Source organism: Oncorhynchus mykiss, chromosome 6 (genome assembly GCF_013265735.2).
Source record: "Oncorhynchus mykiss isolate Arlee chromosome 6, USDA_OmykA_1.1, whole genome shotgun sequence".
NCBI lineage: Eukaryota > Metazoa > Chordata > Actinopteri > Salmoniformes > Salmonidae > Oncorhynchus > Oncorhynchus mykiss.
Genome location: NC_048570.1, coordinates 2054735 through 2080599, shown reverse-complemented (window position 1 = coordinate 2080599; position 25865 = coordinate 2054735). Strand labels below are relative to the sequence as shown.

The following is a 25865-nucleotide window of genomic DNA, read 5'->3' as shown; positions in this document are numbered from 1 at the left end:
ATCCCCCCCTAAACTGGACACCGCTGGGCCAAGCTCTCAGTCTCATTGACCACCAAATGTTGCTAAATTTAGACAGCTAGCCACTTAATATAACTTGTTTTCTCAACATGTATGTTAGCTAGTTAAGTTAACCATGTTATTAATTCAACTCCCATTTGCTGTCAACATCAGGATATGATTTGAGAGTACGACTTAGCTCCAAAAGTGTTTATCATAGCATTGACTGTATGCTGACAGGGAATTCAGAGCCAATCAGTGGCTAGCTACATGACAAATATAATTTTACCAGATTCCTGTTTAGTAATTGTAATGACAGTCCACTCATATGCTCAATATTGTATAGTTAAAAACACAATCAGAACTCTAGTTCACGGTTTACATTTGATCCAGCTATTCCAATCAGAACTCTAGTTCACGGTGTACATTTGATCCAGCTATTCCAATCAGAACTCTAGTTCACGGTGTACATTTGATCCAGCTATTCCAATCAGAACTCTAGTTCACGGTTTACATTTGATCCAGCTATTCCAATCAGAACTCTAGTTCACGGTGTACATTTGATCCAGCTATTCCAATCAGAACTCTAGTTCACGGTTTACATTTGATCCAGCTATTCCAATCAGAACTCTAGTTCACGGTGTACATTTGATCCAGCTATTCCAATCAGAACTCTAGTTCACGGTTTACATTTGATCCAGCTATTCCAATCAGAACTCTAGTTCACGGTGTACATTTGATCCAGCTATTCCAATCAGAACTCTAGTTCACGGTGTACATTTGATCCAGCTATTCCAATCAGAACTCTAGTTCACGGTGTACATTTGATCCAGCTATTCCAATCAGAACTCTAGTTCACGGTTTACATTTGATCCAGCTATTCCAATCAGAACTCTAGTTCACGGTGTACATTTGATCCAGCTATTCCAATCAGAACTCTAGTTCACAGTGTACATTTGATCCAGCTATTCCAATCAGAACTCTAGTTCACGGTTTACATTTGATCCAGCTATTCCAATCAGAACTCTAGTTCACGGTGTACATTTGATCCAGCTATTCCAATCAGAACTCTAGTTCACGGTTTACATTTGATCCAGCTATTCAAATCAGAACTCTAGTTCACGGTTTACATTTGATCCAGCTATTCCAATCAGAACTCTAGTTCACGGTTTACATTTGATCCAGCTATTCCAATCAGAACTCTAGTTCACGGTGTACATTTGATCCAGCTATTCCAATCAGAACTCTAGTTCACGGTTTACATTTGATCCAGCTATTCCAATCAGAACTCTAGTTCACGGTGTACATTTGATCCAGCTATTCCAATCAGAACTCTAGTTCACGGTTTACATTTGATCCAGCTATTCCAATCAGAACTCTAGTTCACGGTGTACATTTGATCCAGCTATTCCAATCAGAACTCTAGTTCACGGTGTACATTTGATCCAGCTATTCCAATCAGAACTCTAGTTCACGGTGTACATTTGATCCAGCTATTCCAATCAGAACTCTAGTTCACGGTTTACATTTGATCCAGCTATTCCAATCAGAAATAATCTGGTGCTTGGATTTTGAAGTAGTTTTAACTTTTCACTTGCGCTGCACAGGCTTCTGACTAGAGCGAGAAACAAAGATGGTGGATAAATAAGATGTAAAAAAAGAGTCAAGGTTCCTGTCTGTGTAAGTGCGTCGTTTCCTCTCTGACCACGGTTCCTCCATAACATCTGGAATGCTAACGTCAGAGAGGGGAACAACTGGCTCTGGTCTACTTGTTGTTCCATCACGCTTGCCCTACCCGGCCCAACTAGACATTTTTTGGCAGTGAGATCTCGCCCTGGGGCGCCCCTGCCGCCAGGCGTGAGGCAATAAGTCGACCAGAGTGGCCCCGCCCCGATCAGAAAAACTAAGGGACTGGGGTGTCTCGCTTTCTCTACTATGTGAGTACAGCTACAACCAGAAGAGACTTTTACATGGCAGGTTAGGAGAATTAACATGGCAGGACAGGAGAATTAACATGGCAGGACAGGAGAATTAACATGGCAGGTTAGGATCATTAACATGGCAGGACAGGATAATTAACATGGCAGGTTAGGATCATTAACATGGCAGGTTAGGATCATTAACATGGCAGGACAGGATAATTAACATGGCAGGTTAGGAGAATTAACATGGCAGGACATGAGAATTAACATGGCAGGACAGGAGAATTAACATGGCAGGAGAATTAACATGGCAGGTTAGGAGAATTAACATGGCAGGACATGAGAATTAACATGGCAGGACATGAGAATTAACATGGCAGGACAGGAGAATTAACATGGCAGGTTAGGAGAATTAACATGGCAGGACAGGAGAATTAACATGGCAGGATAGGAGAATTAACATGGCAGGACAGGAGAATTAACATGGCAGGATAGGAGAATTAACATGGCAGGACAGGAGAATTAACATGGCAGGTTAGGAGAATTAACATGGCAGGTTAGGAGAATTAACATGGCAGGACAGGAGAATTAACATGGCAGGACAGGAGAATTAACATGGCAGGTTAGGAGAATTAACATGGCAGGACAGGATAATTAACATGGCAGGTTAGGATCATTAACATGGCAGGTTAGGATCATTAACATGGCAGGACAGGATAATTAACATGGCAGGTTAGGAGAATTAACATGGCAGGACATGAGAATTAACATGGCAGGACAGGAGAATTAACATGGCAGGAGAATTAACATGGCAGGTTAGGAGAATTAACATGGCAGGACATGAGAATTAACATGGCAGGACAGGAGAATTAACATGGCAGGTTAGGAGAATTAACATGGCAGGTTAGGAGAATTAACATGGCAGGACAGGAGAATTAACATGGCAGGATAGGAGAATTAACATGGCAGGACAGGAGAATTAACATGGCAGGATAGGAGAATTAACATGGCAGGACAGGAGAATTAACATGGCAGGTTAGGAGAATTAACATGGCAGGTTAGGAGAATTAACATGGCAGGACAGGAGAATTAACATGGCAGGACAGGAGAATTAACATGGCAGGTTAGGAGAATTAACATGGCAGGACAGGATAATTAACATGGCAGGTTAGGAGAATTAACATGGCAGGTTAGGAGAATTAACATGGCAGGTTAGGAGAATTAACATGGCAGGTTAGGAGAATTAACATGGCAGGACATGAGAATTAACATGGCAGGACAGGAGACTTGGGTAAAGGTTGGGTAAGGGGGCCTCCTGTGTGGTGCAGTGGTCTAAGACATCGCAGTGCTAGCTGTGCCACTAGAGATCCTGGTTCGAGTCCAGGCTCTGTCGCAGCCGGCCGCGACCAGGAGACCCATGGGGTGGCCCAGCGTTGTCCGGGTCAGCCGGGGGCTTGGCTGGCAGGGATGACCTTGTCCCATCGTGCACGGTCACCAGGTGCACTGTCTCTCCTCTGATACATTGGCGCGGCTGGCTTCCGGGTTAAGTGGGCATTGAGTCAAGAAGCAGTGCAGCTTGGTTTCGTTGTGTTTTGGAGGATGCACGGCTCTCGACCTTCGCCTTTCCTGAGTCTGTACGAGAGTTGCAGCGATGAGACAAGACTGTAACTACCAATTGGAAACCACAAAATTGGGGCGAAAAACAGGTAAAAAAAAAAAAAAAGTTTGGGTAAAGGGTTAGCTAAAATGCTCACCTAACCTACCACGAAATGTCACTTCCTGTCGTAGCTGTACACCCTCTAATCACAACCATTGCACAGTAAGACCTTCGGTGGCCAGTCAGATTTATGCTGAGAGTGATTTACATTTCTCGCGCATATATTTTATGGGTGGTTCTGGGAATTAAACCCAATATCCTGGTTCAATTGCAGATTGCCCCTTAATGCATCCTCTGGAATCAAACTGTAGCTATGTTATCGAAGGGATGTTTTAGTGGATCAAACTGTTATTTTACACACAAAGAATTATGAGCCTTCGCCAAAGTATATGGAACAGAATGTTCTACGCTTTCTTGTAATATGAGAACAATGACAATAAGTTGTGGAAACATCAGGAACATGTGGTATTTAAATACACCTTATCTATGAAAATAACTATGAAAATAACATGTGGTATTTAAATACACCTTATCTATGAAAATAACATGTGGTATTTAAATACACCTGATCTATGAAAATAACATTAAACGAGACTTTCAGCTCTGTGGTATTGAAATACACCGTATCTATTAAAATAACACGTGGTATTTAAATACACCTTATCTATGAAAATAACATGTGGTATTGAAATACACCGTATCTATGAAAATAACATTAAACGAGACTTTCAGCTCTGTGGTATTGAAATACACCTTATCTATGAAAATAACATGTGGTATTTAAATACACCGTATCTATGAAAATAACATTAAACGAGACTTTCAGCTCTGTGGTATTTAAATACACCGTATCTATTAAAATAACGTGGTATTTAAATACACCGTATCTATGAAAATAACATGTGGTATTTAAATACACCTTATCTATGAAAATAACGTGGTATTTAAATACACCTGATCTATGAAAATAACATTAAACAAGACTTTCAGCTCTGTGGTATTGAAATACACAGTATCTATGAAAATAACATGTGGTATTGAAATTCACCGTATCTATGAAAATAACATCACTTTAAACAAGACTTTCAGCTCTTCGACCACAAACTGACTGGGGATCCTCATCGTCTTTTGTTTTCGTTCCACTCAGGTCTTAATTAGCAGGGTAAAAGGTAATTAATTAGCAGGGTAGCAGGTAATCATTTGTACTGTGCAGTTTAATGCCCCGGCTGTAAAGAGGGACAGGTCGGCCCTTTGTGAGCAGCCTGACGCTGAGATAATTAACCTGCATTTTGCTGTTAGAGCTCCATTGTGCCCATCGGATTTACTATAATGACAATCAATACCTGCAGAAATATAGTGGAAACAACAGCAGCAAGCAGCGCAGGGCTGTGGGAGAGGAGAAGGGGGGGAGGAGAGGAGGGGGAGGAGATGGGAGAGGGGAGGAGAGGAGTAGAGGAGAGGAGTAGAGGAGAGGGGGATGAGAGAAGAGGAGGAGAGGAGTAGAGGAGAGGAGTAGAGGAGAGGGGGATGAGAGAAGAGGAGGAGAGGGAGAGGAGAGGGGGATGAGAGGAGAGGAGGAGCACAGTGGGGTGCAGCGGGGGAACACAGCACAGTGGATGTAAAGACTAACTGGAGGAAAGTTTCATCTGACGTTTCATATATAGTCGGGTAATACCAGACTGGACTTCTGGGACCAGGAGGAGAGGAGAGGAGGAGGAGGAGAGGGAGAGGAGAGGGGGAGAGGAGAGGGGGAGGAGAGCTGGAGGAGAGGAGGAGAAGAGGATATATAGTCGGGTAATACCAGACTGGACTTCTGGGACCGAGAGAGACAGGAAGTCTTCCTCGAGAATAGAGGAGGTTTAGGGAGGAGACATGGTTTAGGAACAGAGTTGTAGGGCGTATTGATGTGGTATTGAATGAAATGTCAAGTTGACAGTTTCATGACTGACTAGACGGAGTTCAAAACCATTGACAGATGGTTTCACAGTAACAAACTACTGGATTTAAAATCAGACAAAACATTGTACTGAGCTCATTTTTATAAACAGGTTTGCTATACACACGTTACAGCACAGGAGTTATTCACATTATTCAAGTGACTTGAATAGCAAACCTATAGAGAAATCAACAGAGGAATAAGAAGATTTATCCACCATAACAAATGATGTGCTCAGGAAAAAAACTATGTACCTTTGATCATTCAAACGCTTTAACTGCCTGGTGTGTTAAGAGTCAATGTGGTGAGTCTTAATGCAGGCGGTGCTGCTACAGATCCAGCAATGGGTCAATGCAACTGACTGTCAGATAGTAGTTATTCAGCAGACAAATTAATAAGATTTCCTTCATCACAGGCTTCCTGTAGGATGATGAGCATCGCTGCAGTGAATCAATGATACTAAACAATGACTGGATCAATACAGGGACATGCTGGACTCACCATGTGATGTCACTCACCGAAGACTCCACATTAAATATAAGGGGAGTGAGGGAGTGTACTGTGTGTGTGAGAGAGAGAGAGAGTCAGAGACAGAGAGTCAGAGACAGAGAGACAGAGAGAGAGAGAGAGAGAGCAAGCAAAGGTAATTAAGTTCCTATAATTTATTTGACTATGTCTCTTCCTGTCACACCCTGTGTGTCTCTTCCTGTCACACCCTGTGTACCTCTTCCTGTCACACCCTGTGTACCTCTTCCTGTGTCACCCTGTGTGTCTCTTCCTGTCACACCCTGTGTGTCTCTTCCTGTCACACCCTGTGTACCTCTTCCTGTCACACCCTGTGTACCTCTTCCTGTCACACCCTGTGTACCTCTTCCTGTCACACCCTGTGTGTCTCTTCCTGTCACACCCTGTGTGTCTCTTCCTGTCACACCCTGTGTGTCTCTTCCTGTCACACCCTGTGTGTCTCTTCCTGTCACACCCTGTGTGTCTCTTCCTGTCACACCCTGTGTGTCTCTTCCTGTCACACCCTGTGTACCTCTTCCTGTCACACCCTTTGTGTCTCTTCCTGTCACACCCTGTGTGTCTCTTCCTGTCACACCCTTTGTGTCTCTTCCTGTCACACCCTGTGTGTCTCTTCCTGTCACACCCTGTGTGTCTCTTCCTGTCACACCCTGTGTGTCTCTTCCTGTCACACCCTGTGTGTCTCTTCCTGTCACACCCTGTGTGTCTCTTCCTGTCACACCCTGTGTGTCTCTTCCTGTCACACCCTGTGTGTCTCTTCCTGTCACACCCTGTGTGTCTCTTCCTGCCACACCCTGTGTACCTCTTCCTGTCACACCCTGTGTGTCTCTTCCTGTCACACCCTATGTACCTCTTCCTGTCACACCCTGTGTGTCTCTTCCTGACACACTCTGTGTGTCTCTTCCTGTCACACCCTGTGTGTCTCTTCCTGTCACACCCTGTGTGTCTCTTCCTGTCACACCCTGTGTGTCTCTTCCTCTTTAAGCTGTACACTCCACAGAGCTGGGCTTTAGAAATTGCCATTGCCTAAAGAAAAAAAAAAGCAAACACGTTTGGTGCCAAAAGGCGAAAGGGTGGGGATGTTTTGTGGGGACCTAAAATACCCCAAATTTCCCACAAGAATAGGAAAATAAGGACAATTCTCTCTCGTGGGAACATGTCCCGCGTCCCCATGAGGACAAATACTATTTTAGGCTTAGTGGTGAGGTTTAGGGTTTGGGTAAAGTTTAAGATTAAGGTAAGTGTTAGGGGTTAGGAAAAATGGGATTTTGAATGGAAATTAATTTTAGATCCCCATGAGGATAGAAGAACAAAACGTGTGTATGAACTTTTAAAATTAGATTTTCACTGTGCAGTTACTTCAAAACAGTGGAATGCTGCTGTCATTGTTTAGAGGGAAATAACTCAGTCTGGAAATATAAATATAAATATAAATAATATAAATATAAATAAAATGGGAATTGGAAGTGTTATTTGTTAGACTGTAACCTACAGTTGAAGTCGGAAGTTTACATACACCTTAGCCAAATACATTTAAACTCTGTTTTTCACAATTCCTGACATTTAATCAAAGTTAAAATTCCCTGTCTTAGGTCAGTTAGGATCACCGTTTTAATTTAAGAATGTGAAATGTCAGAATAATAGTAGAGAGAATTATTTATTTCAGCTTTTGTTTCAGTCATCACATTCCCAGTGGGTCAGAAGTTTACATACACTCAATTAGTATTTGGTAGCATTGCCTTTAAATTGTTTAACTTGTGTCAAACATTTCAGGTAGCCTTCCACAAGTTTCCCACAATAAGTTGGGGGAATTTTGGCCCATTCCTCCTGACAGAGCTGGTGTAACTGAGTCAGGTTTGTAGGCCTCCTTGCTCGCACACGCTTTTTCAGTTCTGCTCACAGATTTTCTATAGGATGGAGGTCAGGGCTTTGTGATGGCCACTCCATTACCTTGACGTTTTTGCATTATGACTCACAACTTTGGAAGTATGCTTGGGGTCATTGTTCATGTGGAAGACCCATTTGTGACCAAGCTTTAACTTCCTGACTGATGTCTTGAGATTTTGCTTCAATATATCCACATAATTTTCCATCCTCATGATGCCATCTATTTTGTGAAGTGCACCAGTCCCTCCTGCAGCAAAGCACCGCCACAACATGATGCTGCCACCCCCGTGCTTCACGGTTGGGATGGTGTTCTTTGGCTGGCAAGCCTCCCCCTTTTTCCTCTAAACATAATGATGGTCATTTTGGCCAAACAGTTCTATTTGTGTTTCATCAGACCCGAGGAAATTTCTTCAAAAAGTATGATCTTTGTCACCATGTGCAGTTGCAAACTGTAGTCTGGCTTTTTTATGGTGGTTTGGGAGCAGTGGCTTCTTCCTTGCTGAGCGGCCTTTCAGGTTATGTCGATATAGGACTTGTTTCCTACAGCATCTTCACAAGGTCCTTTGCTGCTGATTTGCACTTTTCACACCAAAGTACGTTCATCCCTAGGAGACAGAACGCGTCTCCTTCCTGAGCGGTATGACGGATGTATGGTCCCATGGTGTTTATACTTGCGTACTATTGTTTGTACAGATGAACGTGGTACCTTCAGATGTTTGAAAATTGCTCCTAAGGATGAACCAGACTTGTGGAGGTCTACTATTTATTTTCTGAGGTCTTGGCTGATTTTTTCTGATTTCCCCATGATGTCAAGCAAAGAGGCACTGAGTTTGAAGGTAGACCTTGAAATACATCCACAGGTACACATCCAATTGACTCAAATTATGTCAATTAGCCATGACATCCTTTTCTGGAATTTTCTAAGCTGGTTCAAGCCCTAAATATGTCTAAAACTAAAAGCATTTGGAACAAAACTAACTCTAAACCAAATCTTTGTCACGACTTCCACTGAAGGTGGCTCCTTCCTGTTCGGGCGTCGCCGGCCTACTAGCTGCCACCGATCCATCTTTCCTTTTTATTTTTGTCTGTCTGTTTTTATTTACACCTGAGTCCTATTAGCTAATTTTGGTGGGTTTATTGGGGTGTGTTTCCCCACCTGTTGTTGTTGGGTTGGTACTTTATAATAAACGACTGGAAATCCCTTGCTCTCCTGCTCCTGACTCCTGCACCTCTTCTTAGGAGGCACCTTACAATCTTGTAATAAATCATGCGGAAATTGAGGTGACTAAACTACTTGGAGTAACCCTGGATTGTAAACTGTCATGGTCAAAACATTTAGTAGCTAAGATGGGGAGAAGTCTGTCCATTATAAAGTGATGCTCCTTAACAACACTATCAACAAGGCAGGTCCTAGTTTCTACCTTCTTAACAGCACTATCAACAAGGCAGGTCCTAGTTTCTACCTTCTTAACAGCACTATCAACAAGGCAGGTCCTAGTTTCTACCTCCTTAACAGCACTATCAACAAGGCAGGTCCTAGTTTCTACTTCCTTAACAGCACTATCAACAAGGCAGGTCCTAGTTTCTACCTTCTTAACAGCACTATCAACAAGGCAGGTCCTAGTTTCTACCTTCTTAACAGCACTATCAACAAGGCAGATCCTACAGGCTCTAGTTTCTACCTTCTTAACAACACTATCAACAAGACAGGCCCTACAGGCTCTAGTTTCTACCTTCTTAACAGCACTATCAACAAGGCAGGTCCTACAGGCCCTAGTTTCTACCTTCTTAACAGCACTATCAACAAGGCAGGTCCTACAGGTCCTAGTTTTGTCACACCTGGACTACTGTTCAGTCGTGTGGTCAGGTGCCACAAAGAGGGACCTCTGAAAATTACAATTGGCTCACAACAGGGCAGCATGGCTGGCCCTGAAATGTACACTGAGAGCTAATATTAATAATATGCATGTCAATCTCTCCTGGCGAATATGGTGAATATATCAGAACTGAGTGACAGTACATGCATATCAAAAACCAATATAGCTTTGTTTCATCTGGCTGTGAACACATTGGACAACAGTGCAATATTATTACACACAGAGTTTTTAAGGAGGCATACAACACAGGTCTGCAGAAACTGTGGGACCTACTTGGATATACATTGTCAGGGGCATCATCTGAGCAGACAACTGCTGGCGCTTTCATCCTTCCACTTGACCTTGTGCCTTGGATGTTTTATGACTTCCGCCAGACTTAAACTCCACTTGGTTTAGCCTACTTGGACTTTTTAACTCTCCCTCAGCCTGGTGTAGCACTTGCCTCTCTCCTGGCTTCCACCGGCCTGTACTGGAAACTACAACCGGCCTGTACTGGAAACTACAACCCCTCCAAGGTGCCTCTCTCCTGGCTTCCACCGGCCTGTACTGGAAACTACAACCCCTCCAAGGTGCTTCTCTCCTGGCTTCCACCAGCCTGTACTGGAAACTACAACCCCTCCAAGGTGCTTCTCTCCTGGCTTCCACCAGCCTGTACTGGAAACTACAACCCCTCCAAGGTGCCTCTCTCCTGGCTTCCACCAGCCTGTACTGGAAACTACAACTGGCCTGTACTGGAAACTACAACCCCTCCAAGGTGCCTCTCTCCTGGCTTCCACCAGCCTGTACTGGAAACTACAACCGGCCTGTACTGGAAACTACAACCCCTCCAAGGTGCCTCTCTCCTGGCTTCCACCAGCCTGTACTGGAAACTACAACCGGCCTGTACTGGAAACTACAACCCCTCCAAGGTGCTTCTCTCCTGGCTTCCACCTGGCTAACATACTCGTAACACAGCCTTAGTTGCATTGCTGTTTTGATGTGCCCCAGCATTTAATCACATTTACTCTCTCCACAGTCCCCAAGTCCAAGGCTGTTGTTATGCTGGCCAGTTTTGTGCCTTGGTTGGGTTTATTGTGGGTCCTAGTGCTGCCTGGTTTCTAGTCTGTGGTTGGGTTCTGGCTTGTTTGGGTTTATTGTGGGTCCTAGTGCTGCCTGGTTTCTAGTCTGTGGTTGGATTCTGGCTTGGATGGGTTTATTGTGGGTCCTAGTGCTGCCTGGTTTCTAGTCTGTGGTTGGGTTTATTGTGGGTCCTAGTGCTGCCTGGTTCCTAGTCCTAACCCTAACTTGGCCCACAAATCATTCACATCCTTTAGCAGACACTTATCCAGAGCCATTTACAGGACCAATTAGGATGAAGTGCCTTGCTCAAGGGCACATCGACTGATTATTCACCTACTGTGGTAGGCTAGGGGATTAAAAGCCAGCGACCTTTCAGTTACTGGCCCACCACTCTAACTGCTAAGCTACCTTACTGCTTGTCATGAGTCAGTGTGCAGCAGGTAGGACGGAGTCAGGACACAGAACTGAGTAAAAACGTACTTTACTCGGAAAATCACAAACAAATTCCAGACAGGGAAAAATACTCGACACAACAGAGCAACAACTTAACAAAGAACAAACACGCACAAAACCATGTGGGAACCAGGGGGTTAAATAGGGAATGAATTATAACGTAATGGAAACCAGGTGTGTACAATGAAGACAAATCAAGTGGAAAAGGAAACGTAGATCAGTGGCGTCGACCGCCACATGCCGCCCGAACAAGGAGAGGCACCAACTCCGGCGGAAGTCGTGACACTGCTAAGCTACCTGCCGCCCTCATCATGAAGAACGCACAACCAAAAATAACAAAAACGTACCGACAAGCAAGTCGTGTACTCCTAAAGTAGAGCTCTGTCTTTGTGTCCAATAACTGTGGCAGCATTCCAAACACTTAAAAGACACACCCTCTCCCCTCTGCCCTCAAAATTAAGGGGACACTTCTGATGACGTATCATGACGTTTGACGAGTATACACTTGCAGGGTGAGGGAGGAAGGAATGATTTCGACACTCGTTCATCCTGCGATGATTGTGTTTTCAGATAGCTTGTTATGAGCTACAGTCAATTATGAGTGCATGTCTACTTATATTAAATATATAATTATTAATATATACCTACTGTATGATAGCTAGTAAATTAATTAGCTAACTAACGTTAGCCTGCCTACTGTATGATAGCTAGTCAATTTATTAGCTAACTAACATTAGACTGCCTACTGTATGATAGCTAGTAAATTTATTAGCTAACTAACATTAGCCTGCCTACTGTATGATAGCTAGTACATTTATTAGCTAACTAATGTTAGCTTGCCTACTGTATGATAGCTAGTAAATTTATTAGCTAACTAATGTTAGCCTGCCTACTGTATGATAGCTAGTAAATTTATTAGCTAACTAACTTTAGCCTGCCTACTGTATGATAGCTAGTAAATTTATTAGCTAACTACTGTTAGCCTGCCTACTGTATGATAGCTAGTAAATGTATTAGCTAACTAACGTTAGCCTGCCTACTGTATGATAGCTAGTAAATTTATTAGCTAACTAATGTTAGCTTGCCTACTGTATGATAGCTAGTAAATTTATTAGCTAACTAATGTTAGCACTCTCAAGTATACACTCTCAAACTCTTACATTGCAAACTTGCCTTGCTTGGCTAATCATTTGGACCTATGACAAATATGGCCGCGGGGATTCCCCCAAGGGCTGAGGTGAGGGGGGATTGTGTTGGAAGGGGGGGGATTGTGTTGGAAGGGAGGGGGGGTTGTGTTGGAGGAGGGATTGTGTTGGAGGGGTTGAGGGGGGGATTGTGTTGGAAGGGTTGAGGAGGGGTTGTGTTGGAGGGGGGATTGTGTTGGAGGGGTTGAGGGGGGGTTGAGGGGTTGGTTAGCGTGCCACTGTGGTATGGATCAACCCCCTGTCCCCTCCCTGTCCTGGTAGAGAAGTAAAGCTGCAGGAAACAGCACCAGACCCCAAATACTATCCAGACCCCAAATACTATCCAGACCCCAAATACTATCCAGGCCCCAAATACTATCCAGGCCCCAAATACTATCCAGGCCCCAAATACTATCCAGGCCCCAAATACTATCCAGGCCCCAAATACTATCCAGGACCCCAAATACTATCCAGGCCCCAAATACTATTCAGGCCCCAAATACTATCCAGGCTCGGGGGCCTCTGGGGCCTTCAAAACACTCAGCCACATTCTCCTGTTGTTACAGCTGTCTAACATCTGCAGCAGTTTTCACAAGACAAACGGACTGACGGAAGGACGGACAGAGGTACACACACAAATGTTTCTGTCTCACAAAGGACTTTGAGAAAATTAGCTTGGAGCATCTACAGGCAAACTTTTCACAAAAATAAATGTTTTCCAATTGAAGTTCAGACACATCCTCTGATCAGACCCTGGAACAGGAAGTCTGATCTCCTGTCTGTTGAGGATGTTGATAAGTGACACGCTAAAACATTCAAACAGTTTTAACAACCACTATAGATTCACAAGAATCACTATGCTCCAAGAAAGGTATAGTTGTGTTGAGATATATATATATATATATATATATATATATATATATATATATATATATATATTATGAGATATGTATTACATTATGGTATATTAAGAACTCACCTCTCTTCTGCATAAAACTGAAGAGGTCATCAAGAAACTCTTTCCTCTTGACCTCATCGTCCAACTCGTACAACTAGAAGGAAAACAAGATGATTCACTTAGATAATAATCTTGTTAAAACTAGTTAAAACTGGTTCAAATATGTTAAAACTGGTTTAAATGTGTTAAAACTGGTTAAAACTGGTTTAAATGTGTTAAAACTGGTTAAAACTGGTTTAAATGTGTTAAAACTGGTTAAAACTGGTTAAAACTGGTTAAAATGTGTTAAAACTGGTTAAAACTGGCCTATTGGCAAACATGAGTCCTTTCGTACTGAAATATGTCTAATAGAACTTACTATACCTTCAGAATACAATATCTCATAGTACCGTAATTCCACACCAAACACATTTAATGGAAGGTAGACGAGGAGAAAAACACAACAATGAATGTAGATTGTCAGCACTATCATATGTTTCAAACTTTACTTCTATCAGGTTCATATAAACCTGTAAACACAATATAATGTCTAGTTCGTAGAGAAACAGAGCAGATGTGGCTTGTTGTCGTTACGGCTTCAAGACGATCTGTGAGTAACCTTTAATGTTCTGAAGATAATCGCAACAGACGCCGTGTCTCCTCTGTGAAGGAACAATATCAGGAAACAGAATGGCTGGATACCAACAGACGCCGTGTCTCCTCTGTGAAGGAACAATAATAGGAAACAGAATGGTTGGATACCAACAGACACTGTGTCTCCTCTGTGAAGGAACAATATCAGGAAACAGAATGGCTGGATACCAACAGACACCGTGTCTCCTCTGTGAAGGAACAATATCAGGAAACAGAATGGCTGGATACCAACAGACACCGTGTCTCCTCTGTGAAGGAACAATATCAGGAAACAGAATGGCTGGATACCAACAGACACCGTGTCTCCTCTGTGAAGGAACAGTAAGTATCATGAACATACATTTTATCAACGGCAGGGAGGGCACAACGGGAGCTGTTCTCACACTCCCAGCCTTCCAGCCTCTCAGCTTTCCAGCCTCTCAGCTTTCCAGCCTCTCAGCTTTCCAGCCTCTCAGCCTCTTAGCCTCAGAAGAACAACCTTTAATGGCTGAATAAGAGGAGAAGGTCACACCTTCAAACTCTTTGATCGCCTCCATTTGAACAGATACACTTAAATCAGGATATTGTATTTGAGTTCTTTTCATTTCTGAACGCTTAACTGAAGTCGCACCGTTGTCATAGTAACCAGATAAAACACCAAACTAAGTATTCGTTGTATTGTAACAGTACAACGGCTGCTAAAAAATAACAAAACAACAACTTCAACACTCCACTCTGTCCGTGACAGCCAACAGAGGCTCATCATTGTTGAACCAGCCTCTGTGTTGTAGCTTTCCTACACTATCTTCCTGGTAGTCTAGTGGTTAGAGCGTTGGGCCAGTAACCAGCAGGTAACCTAGTGGTTAGAGCGTTGGGCCAGTAACCAGCAGGTAACCTAGTGGTTAGAGCGTTGGGCCAGTAACCAGCAGGTAGCCTAGTGGTTAGAGCGTTGGGCCAGTAACCAGCAGGTAGCCTAGTGGTTAGAGCGTTGGGCCAGTAACTAGCAGGTAGCCTAGTGGTTAGAGCGTTGGGCCAGTAACCAGCAGGTAGCCTAGTGGTTAGAGCGTTGGGCCAGTAACCAGCAGGTAGCCTAGTGGTTAGAGCGTTGGGACAATAACCAGCAGGTAGCCTAGTGGTTAGAGCGTTGGGCAAGTAACCAGCAGGTAGCCTAGTGGTTAGAGCATTGGGCCAGTAACAAGCAGGTAGCCTAGTGGTTAGAGCATTGGGCCAGTAACCAGACAACAGAAAGACAACAGGACAGTCACCAGTAGAGGAGTGGACAGGAGGAGAAAGACAACAGGACAGTCACCAGTAGAGGAGTGGACAGGAGGAGAAAGACAACAGAAAGACAACAGGACAGTCACCAGTAGAGGAGTGGACAGGAGGAGAAAGACAACAGGACAGTCACCAGTAGAGGAGTGGACAGGAGGAGAAAGACAACAGGACAGTCACCAGTAGAGGAGTGGACAGGAGGAGAAAGACAACAGGACAGTCACCAGTAGAGGAGTGGACAGGAGGAGAAAGACAACAGGACAGTCACCAGTAGAGGAGTGGACGGGAGGAGAAAGACAACAGAAAGACAACAGGACAGTCACCAGTAGAGGAGTGGACAGGAGGAGAAAGATAACAGGACAGTCACCAGTAGAGGAGTGGACAGGAGGAGAAAGACAACAGGACAGTCACCAGTAGAGGAGTGGACAGGAGGAGAAAGACAACAGGACAGTCACCAGGTGCTATTGTTTTCAATCTGAACTGAACGCTTGTCTTATATTTGTCCTGTTTCAATATAAATGTGTTGTTTTCATATCCCAACTCCCCCTGACAGTGGTGTCACGGCCAGCCATTAGGATTAAGTGCCTTGCTCAAGGGCACATCGACATATTTTTCACCTTGTCAGCTCATGGATTTAAACTAATGATAATTTGGTTATTGGCCCAATGCTCTAACCTCTACTTGTCGCCCTGAGAAAGGCAGCTTTTCAAGTTCACCGCCGACAGCTCTTTCCCCTCTGACCTGCTGGTACCTAATACCACGTCAAGAAGCAGGGTTAGCTCTGAACTCAGAGCGCCTAAAGGTCCCATTGAACTCTGTCCTCTCCCTCTCCTCTCCTCGCAGGGTTCCTTCAATTACTTCAGACACAAAAACCAAATGGAGAACCCACCTAATATTCTCTCTCTCTCTCTCTCTCACACTCTCTCACTCTCTCACTCTCTCTCGCTCTCTTTCTCTGCTCTCTTTCTCTGCTCTCTTGCTCTCTTTCTCTGCTCTCTCTATCTGCTCTCTCTCTCTGAGTTTACAGTATCTAACCTATATCTTCTGACACTACCGATGCCCTTACTTTTGAAGCCACACTGTGATTTTTAACAGCTGGCTCCCCGCCCGGTCCTAACAGCTCCCTCGGCTACGCTGGCTCCCATAACAGCTCGCTCGGCTACGCTGGCTCTCATAACAGCTCGCTCTGCTACGCTGGCTCCCATAACAGCTCCCTCAGCTACGCTGGCTCCCATAACAGCTCCCTCAGCTACGCTGGCTCCCTCTGCTACGCTGGCTCCCATAACAGCTCCCTCAGCTACGCTGGCTCCCTCGGCTACGCTGGCTCCCATAACAGCTCCCTCAGCTACGCTGGCTCCCTCGGCTACGCTGGCTCCCATAACAGTTCCCTCTGCTACGCGGGCTCCCATAACAACTCCCTCGGCTACGCTGGCTCCCATAACAGCTCGCTCTGCTACGCTGGCTCTCATAACAGCTCCCTCGGCTACGCTGGCTCCCATAACAACTCCCTCTGCTACGCTGGCTCCCATAACAACTCCCTCTAATACGCTGGCTCCCATAACAACTCCCTCTGCTACGCTGGCTCCCATAACAACTCCCTCTAATACGCTGGCTCCCATAACAACTCCCTCTGCTACACTGGCACCCATAACAACTCCCTCAGCTACACTGGCACCCATAACAACTCCCTCTAATACGCTGGCTCCCATAACAACTCCCTCGGCTACGCTGGCTCCCATAACAGCTCGCTCTGCTACGCTGGCTCTCATAACAGCTCCCTCGGCTACGCTGGCTCCCATAACAACTCCCTCTAATACGCTGGCTCCCATAACAGCTGCCTCGGCTACGCTGGCTCTCATAACAGCTCCCTCGGCTACGCTGGCTCCCATAACAACTCCCTCGGCTACGCTGGCTCCCATAACAGCTCGCTCTGCTACGCTGGCTCTCATAACAGCTCCCTCGGCTACGCTGGCTCCCATAACAACTCCCTCTAATACGCTGGCTCCCATAACAACTCCCTCTGCTACGCGGGCTCCCATAACAGCTCCCTCTAATACGCTGGCTCCCATAACAACTCCCTCTGCTACGCTGGCTCCCATAACAACTCCCTCTGCTACACTGGCTCTCATAACAGCTCCCTCTGCTACGCTGGCTCCCATAACAGCTCCCTCTAATACGCTGGCTCCCATAACAACTCCCTCTGCTACGCTGGCTCCCATAACAACTCCCTCTGCTACGCTGGCTCTCATAACAGCTCCCTCGGCTACGCTGGCTCCCATAACAACTCCCTCTAATTAGCTGGCTCCCATAACAACTCCCTCTGCTACGCTGGCTCCCATAACAACTCCCTCTAATACGCTGGCTCCCATAACAACTCCCTCTGCTACGCTGGCTCCCATAACAACTCCCTCTAATACGCTGGCTCCCATAACAACTCCCTCAGCTACACTGGCACCCATAACAACTCCCTCGGCTACGCTGGCTCCCATTGCCTCACATACATACATACACACACATGGGAGCAACGTGAACACACACACTAACAAACACACACCAACACACACAAGCACACACACACACCAACACACACAAGCACACACACACACCAACACAAACACTAACACACACACACCAACACACACACTAACACACACACTAACACACACACACACACACACACCAACACACACACTAACACACACACTAACACACACACACACCAACACACATACCAACACACACAGCAACACACACACACACACACACACCAACAGACACACTAACACACACACACCAACACACACACTAACACACACACTAACACACACACACCAACACACACACACACCAACACACACTAACACACACTCACACCAACACACACACACTAACACACACACACCAACACACACACTAACACACACACACCAACACACACACTAACACACACACACCAACACACACACTAACACACACACACCAACACACACACTAACACACACACTAACACACACACTAACACACACACCAACACACACACTAACACACACACACCAACACACACACACTAACACACACACTAACACACAAACTAACACTATACTAACAATATTAAACATGTCCCTATTCATTTTTAACTCTTTAGTTGTTTTATTTAACCTTTATTTAACTAGGAAAGTCAGTTAAGAACAAATTCTTATTTACAATGACGGCCTCCCCAGGCCAAACCCGGATTACTAGCCTGTTAAAAATCAAATACAGATTCACTAATTGTAGGCTAACTGTAAAGCTGCACAACCAATGAACCGACAGCATGGCCTAAGGTTCTACATTCTCTCCCTCATGGGAGAGTCCATCCAATCCATCCAGCATACAATACAGTCCACAATCAAAGTCAATTCATGTGTTTAATGTTGGAGTATAGGCTAACCAGACCAAATATTTACCAAAGACATCTTAAATCAGTTTTGGTTTGATGTTTTTCTGTTGTTGCGTAATATACGATAGGTAAAACATATACAGTGCCTTGCGAAAGTATTTGGCCCCCTTGAACTTTGCGACCTTTTGCCACATTTCAGGCTTCAAACATAAAGATATAAAACTGTATTTTTTTGTGAAGAATCAACAACAAGTGGGACACAATCATGACGTGAAACGACATTTATTGGATATTTCAAACTTTTTTAACAAATCAAAAACTGAAAAATTGGGCGTGCAAAATTATTCAGCCCCCTTACTTTCAGTGCAGCAAACTCTCTCCAGAAGTTCAGTGAGGATCTCTGAATGATCCAATGTTGACCTAAATGACTAACAAGGATAAATACAATCCACCTGTGTGTAATCAAGTCTCCGTATAAATGCACCTGCACTGTGATAGTCTCAGAGGTCCGTTAAAAGCGCAGAGAGCATCATGAAGAACAAGGAACACACCAGGCAGGTCCGAGATACTGTTGTGAAGAAGTTTAAAGCCGGATTTGGATACAAAAATATTTCCCAAGCTTTAAACATCCCAAGGAGCACTGTGCAAGCGATAATATTGAAATGGAAGGAGTATCAGACCACTGCAAATCTACCAAGACCTGGCCGTCCCTCTAAACTTTCAGCTCATACAAGGAGAAGACTGATCAGAGATGCAGCCAAGAGGCCCATGATCACTCTGGATGAACTGCAGAGATCTACAGCTGAGGTGGGAGACTCTGTCCATAGGACAACAATCAGTCGTATATTGCACAAATCTGGCCTTTATGGAAGAGTGGCAAGAAGAAAGCCATTTCTTAAAGATATCCATAAAAAGTGTCGTTTAAAGTTTGCCACAAGCCACCTGGGAGACACACCAAACATGTGGAAGAAGGTGCTCTGGTCAGATTAAACCAAAATGGAACTTTTTGGCAACAATGCAAAACGTTATGTTTGGCGTAAAAGCAACACAGCTGAACACACCATCCCCACTGTCAAACATGGTGGTGGCAGCATCATGGTTTGGGCCTGTTTTTCTTCAGCAGGGACAGGGAAGATGGTTAAAATTGATGGGAAGATGGATGGAGCCAAATACAGGACCATTCTGGAAGAAAACCTGATGGAGTCTGCAAAAGACCTGAGACTGGGGCGGAGATTTGTCTTCCAACAAGACAATGATCCAAAACATAAAGCAAAATCTACAATGTTATGGTTCAAAAATAAACATATCCAGGTGTTAGAATGGCCAAGTCAAAGTCCAGACCTGAATCCAATCGAGAATCTGTGGAAAGAACTGAAAACTGCTGTTCACAAATGCTCTCCATCCAACCTCACTGAGCTCGGGCTGAATAATTTTGCACGCCCAATTTTTCAGTTTTTGATTTGTTAAAAAAGTTTGAAATATCCAATAAATGTCGTTCCACTTCATGATTGTGTCCCACTTGTTGTTGATTCTTCACAAAAAAATACAGTTTTATATCTTTATGTTTGAAGCCTGAAATGTGGCAAAAGGTCGCAAAGTTCAAGGGGGCCGAATATTTTCGCAAGGCACTGTATATCCATGACCATGTCTCTCTCTGGTAAATATATCCATGACCATGTCTCTCTCTGGGAAATATATCCCTGACCATGTCTCTGTCTGGTAAATATATCCATGACCATGTCTCTCTCTGGTAAATATATCCCTGACCATGTCTCTCTGGGAAATATATCCCTGACCATGTCTCTCTGGTAAATATATCCATGACCATGTCTCTCTCTGGTAAATATATCCCTGACCATGTCTCTCTCTAGTAAATATATCCATGACCATGTCTCTCTCTGGTAAATATATCCCGCCAGTTTTCCACCACCATCATTAACTGTCCTTTTTTCCGTGTCCGTCTCTCCGTCCCTCCGTCTCTCCGTCTCTCCGTCCCTCCTGTCCGACCAAGTACTCTCCTGTCCTGCTGTGTGTGTGTCTGTGCCTGAGCTATAAATATCGCCACATGAAAAGGGGAATGTCCTCCTTCCCTCCATCCTTCCCTCCATCCATCCCTCATCCATCCTTCCCTCCATCCATCCATCAATCCATCCATCCATCCTCCATTTCCTTCCACCCCTCCATCCTTCCTTCCTTCCCTCCTTCCATCCCTCCTTCCACACACACACAGACACACACGCACACTCACACTCACGCACACACACTTATCCACAACCACGTTCTCTACTCAGCTCTCCACAGGACCCCATTACTACAGGGCAGCACTTTTAAAATACCTGTCTGTAAACCCCTGTCAATTACACTGTAATCCCCCCTGATGAAATCACAAAGGTGATGTTTCCAACCCATTCCCTGAGACCACCGGGAGTGAGAGTACTCTCTTATATTCCTTCACTGTAGCTAGTACAGAATTACCCAACTTTAGATGTTAACAATCAATGACCAACCAGTCTACGATGTAAAAAAAAAAACAACAAAACAACGAACAAAAGAAAGAAAAATAAGTGATTGAACAATCAGGGGGAGGGGCGATGAAAAGTGAACAATGAGACCACATTTTTTAATACTAAAACTTGCCACAACTACACCCCCTGAGTGCTGCTACAACACACTACACCCCCTGAGTGCTGCTACAACACACTACACCCCCTGAGTGCTGCTACAACACACTACACCCCCTGAGTGCTGCTACAACACACTACACCCCCTGAGTGCTGCTAGGCCAGCAGAGAGGACAGATCAACACACTACACCCCCTGAGTGCTGCTACAACACACTACACCCCCTGAGTGCTGCTACAACACACTACACCCCCTGAGTGCTGCTACAACACACTACACCCCCTGAGGGCTGCTAGGCCAGCGGAGAGGACAGATCAACACACTACACCCCCTGAGGGCTGCTAGGCCAGCAGAGAGGACAGATCAACACACTACACCCCCTGAGGGCTGCTAGGCCAGCGGAGAGGACAGATCAACACACTACACCCCCTGAGGGCTGCTAGGCCAGCGGAGAGGACAGATCAACACACTACACCCCCTGAGGGCTGCTAGGCCAGCGGAGAGAGGACAGATCAACACACTACACCCCCTGAGGGCTGCTAGGCCAGCAGAGAGGACAGATCAACACACTACACCCCCTGAGGGCTGCTAGGCCAGCAGAGAGGACAGATCAACACACTACACCCACTGAGGGCTGCTAGGCCAGCAGAGAGCAACACACTACACCCCCTGAGGGCTGCTAGGCCAGCAGAGAGGACAGATCAACACACTACACCCCCTGAGGGCTGCTAGACCAGCGGAGAGGACAGATCAACACAATACACCCCCTGAGGGCTGCTAGACCAGCGGAGAGAGGACAGAGAAACTGCAGAATCAGCTCAATGACCAGCGTGTCAACACAACAATGACACCAGAGATGGGGGGGAGGATGGGGGGGGGGCAGAATCTACTACCATATTTCGTTATCGCTGACACACAGGGAATACTGCTCAATACACTGGACCCCTGACCTCCCATCTCAACACTCCTAACTCCTTCCTTCCCCTCACTACCTCACAGAGTCAGGGGGCCACAGGCCGTATCTCAACACTCCTAACTCATTCCTTCCCCTCACTACCTCACAGAGTCAGGGGGCAACAGGCCGTATCTCAACACTCCTAACTCCTTCCTTCCCCTCACTACCTCACAGAGTCAGGGGGCCACAGGCCGTATCTCAACACTCCTAACTCCTTCCTTCCCCTCACTACCTCACAGAGTCAGGGGGCCACAGGCCGTATCTCGAATGTCAGTCTTGGTTTCCTTTCCTCAAATATTTTCCTTGTCTCCTTTCCTTCCTGTGCACTGACCTGGGAAGGAATCCTACATCTGTCTGTCTGTCTGTCTGTATGTCTGTCTGTCTGCCTGCTGCATCAGTTTAGACATTACTAGGACACATAGAGGGGAGTTTTTCTTAAAGGCACAGGGTTAGGGTTAAGGGACAAACCACACACTACTACTCAAACCCCTTCAGTTGCCTCCTCTGCCCACAGTAACTTGGTATGGAGAAAAAACATTTTATAGGCCTGCCTCTGCCTCCCATCCTCCCCCTTGAGTCTAAATACTCAACTCGCTACAGAGTTTATAACACTCTGAGCTGATACTGGATGTTAATCAGTATCACAGAATAAACTATTAAACATTTCATATTAAAATCCTCTTCACGCTACTCTCCCATGGAGAATGTTGTGGCTGTGGTTAATGTTCTGGTATATTGCCGATTTGAATTTCCTATCTTCCGGCTGCCTGCTTCAGATTGATTTATTCCTCACCGATCGTCCGGGGTCTTAAAACTAAACAAGAAGCATGTGATGTGTCCGGTCAGATCCGAGGTGATGTTAATTAATATCTTAATGCAATGTGTCGGGTCAGATCCGAGGAGATGTTAATTAATATCTTAATGTAATGTGTCCGGTCAGATCCGAGGTGATGTTAATTAATATCTTAATGCAATGTGTCGGGTCAGATCCGAGGTGACGTTCTTAGGATCTTAATGGGATTCAAACAGTATAATGGTGGTATGCTGAAACAAAGTCCAGGCCAGGTCATGAGATTAAAATGTTCCACATAAGATATATGTAGTAACTTGTGGGTATAGACTTCCATGGAAAGGTGATTTGTAGATAAGGTGAAGTATCACGTTACAAGAAGGCCTCCGTCAATATCTCATCGAACAACGAGGGTGTGTTTACAAATGCCTAATATTTGTTAATTGATGTAACCTTAATCTAACCAAGTATATTAGTCCCATTGAGGTCAGAAGACCTCTTTCCCCAGGGAAACATGAGGTCAGTCAATTCAGGTAGTAACTTCAATATATATATATATACATACTGTACCAGTCAAAAGTTTGGATACACCTACTCATTCAAGAGTTTCTTTATTTTTTACTATTTTCTACATTGTAGAATAATAGTGAAGACATCAAAACTATGAAATAACACACATGGAATCATGTAGTAACCAACAAAAGTGTTAAACAAATCAAAGTAGCCACCCTTTGCCTTAATGACAGCTTTGCACACTCTTGGCATTCTCTCAACTAGCTTCATGAGGAATGCTTTTCCCAACAGTCTTGAAAGAGTTCCCACATATGCTGAGCACTTGTTGGCTGATTTTCCTTCACTCTGCGGTCCAACTCATCCCAAACCATCTCAATTGGTTTGAAGTCAGGTGATTGTGGAGGCCAGGTCATCTGATGCAACACTCCATCACTCTCCTCCTTGGTCAAATGTCCCTTACACAGCCTGGAGTGTGTTGGGTCCCTGTCCTGTTGAAAAACAAATGATTGTCCCACTAAGCGCAAACCAGATGGGATGGCGTATCACTGCAGAATGCTGTGGTAGCCATGATGGTTAAGTAGTGCATTGAACTCTAAATAAATCACAGACAGTGTCACCAGCAAAGCACCCCCACACCATAACACCTCCTCCTCCATGCTTCACAAGGGGAACCACACATGCAGAGACCATCCATTCACCAACTCTGCGTCTCACAAAGACACGGTGGTTGGAACCAAAAATCTCAGATTTGGACTCATCAGACCAAAGGACAGATTTCCAACGGTCGAATGTCCATTGCTCATGTTTTCTGGCCCAAGCAAGTCTCTTCTTCTTATTGGTGTCATTTAGTAGTGGTTTCTTTGCAGCAATTAGACCATGAAGGCCTGATTCACACAGTCTCCTTTGAACAATTGATGTTGAGATCCGTCTGTTACTTAAATTCTGTGAAGCATTTATTTGGGTCTGCAATCTGAGGTGCAGTTAACTCTAATGAACGTATCCTCTGCAGCAGAGGTAACTCTGGGTCTTCCTTTCATGTGGCGGAACCTCATGAGAGCCAGTTTTATCATTGCACTTGATGGTTTTTGTGACGGCACTTGAATAATCTTGTAAAGTTCTTGAAATGTTCCATATTGACTGACCTTCATGTCTTAAAGTAATGATGGACTGTCGTTTCTCTTTGCTTATTTGAGCAGTTCATGCCATAATATGGACTTGGTATTTTACCAAATAGGGCTGTCTTCTGTATACCACCCCTACCTTGTCACAATACAACTGACTGGCTCAAACACATTAAGACGGAATGCAATTCCACAAATTAACTTTTAACAAGGCACACCTGTTAATTGAAATGCATTCCAGGCGACTACCTCATGAAGCTGGTTTGAGAGAATGCCAAGTGTGCAAAGCTGTCATCAATACAAAGGTCGGCTACTTTGAAGAATCTTAAATATAAAATATATTTGGATTTGTTTAACACTTTTTTGGTTACTACATGATTTCATATGTGTTATTACATAGTTTTGAGGTTTTCACTATTATTCTACAATGTAGAAAATAGTAAAAATAAAGAAAAACCCTGGAATGAGTAGGTGTCCAAACGTTTGACTGGTACTTTATATATATATATATATTTTTTTTTTAGGAATAACTTTTGGAATAAATATTCCCCCTTTTCAGTTTATAGAGAAATCATTGAAAATAAATCCCCTTTGCAATTATTGAATTGGAATTTCAGTTGACCTTCTGAAATGATTGCCTTCAATTAGACTTGAACCCAACCCTGGACTGCGTTGTTAACAGTATGGAGAGGGAGATCTCCACCCTAATGCTCTAATTGGCTAGACGAAGGAACCACAGGGGCAAAAGTCAATGTTCTTACCTGTGAGGTGGAGCCAGATCCAACAGGAGGAAGGGATGACACAGAGACATGAAAAAGAAAGAAGAGTGAATGAGTGAACAAATGAAATGAACATTAGACCGATATACATTCAGTGTAATAGAACAACCGTCTAAACTGAAATACAGTGAGACACTTGATGTTGAGGAAAATACGCGTTCTCTACTGCGCTGTTCGACTCAATGTTCATTTTCATTTAAAAAAATGTAATTAAAAGAGTATTGACATTAATTTGTTTCAAGTGACTGTCTTAGGGACTCAAATAAATGGCTGTATTTGCTTTCATGAAAGACCTTTATAGTTAGAAGGAGACCTTGAGACCTACTTAGTTAGAATGAGCTGCTATTCTGCTATTCAGACTATAAGTGTAG

The 25865-nt window shown here is 44.4% G+C and overlaps 1 protein-coding gene across 2 annotated transcripts in view; it reads right to left on the bottom strand.

Moving 5' to 3' along the window:
• Window positions 1-25865, bottom strand: part of LOC110525062 (AT-rich interactive domain-containing protein 3A-like) — a 103054-nt gene that overhangs the window by 24542 nt on the left and 52647 nt on the right. For both annotated transcript variants that reach the window (XM_036979195.1, XM_036979196.1), the window contains one exon: window positions 13474-13546. In XM_036979195.1, coding sequence (XP_036835090.1) covers window positions 13474-13546 — 73 coding nt within the window. The remainder of the gene's footprint in view (window positions 1-13473; window positions 13547-25865) is intronic.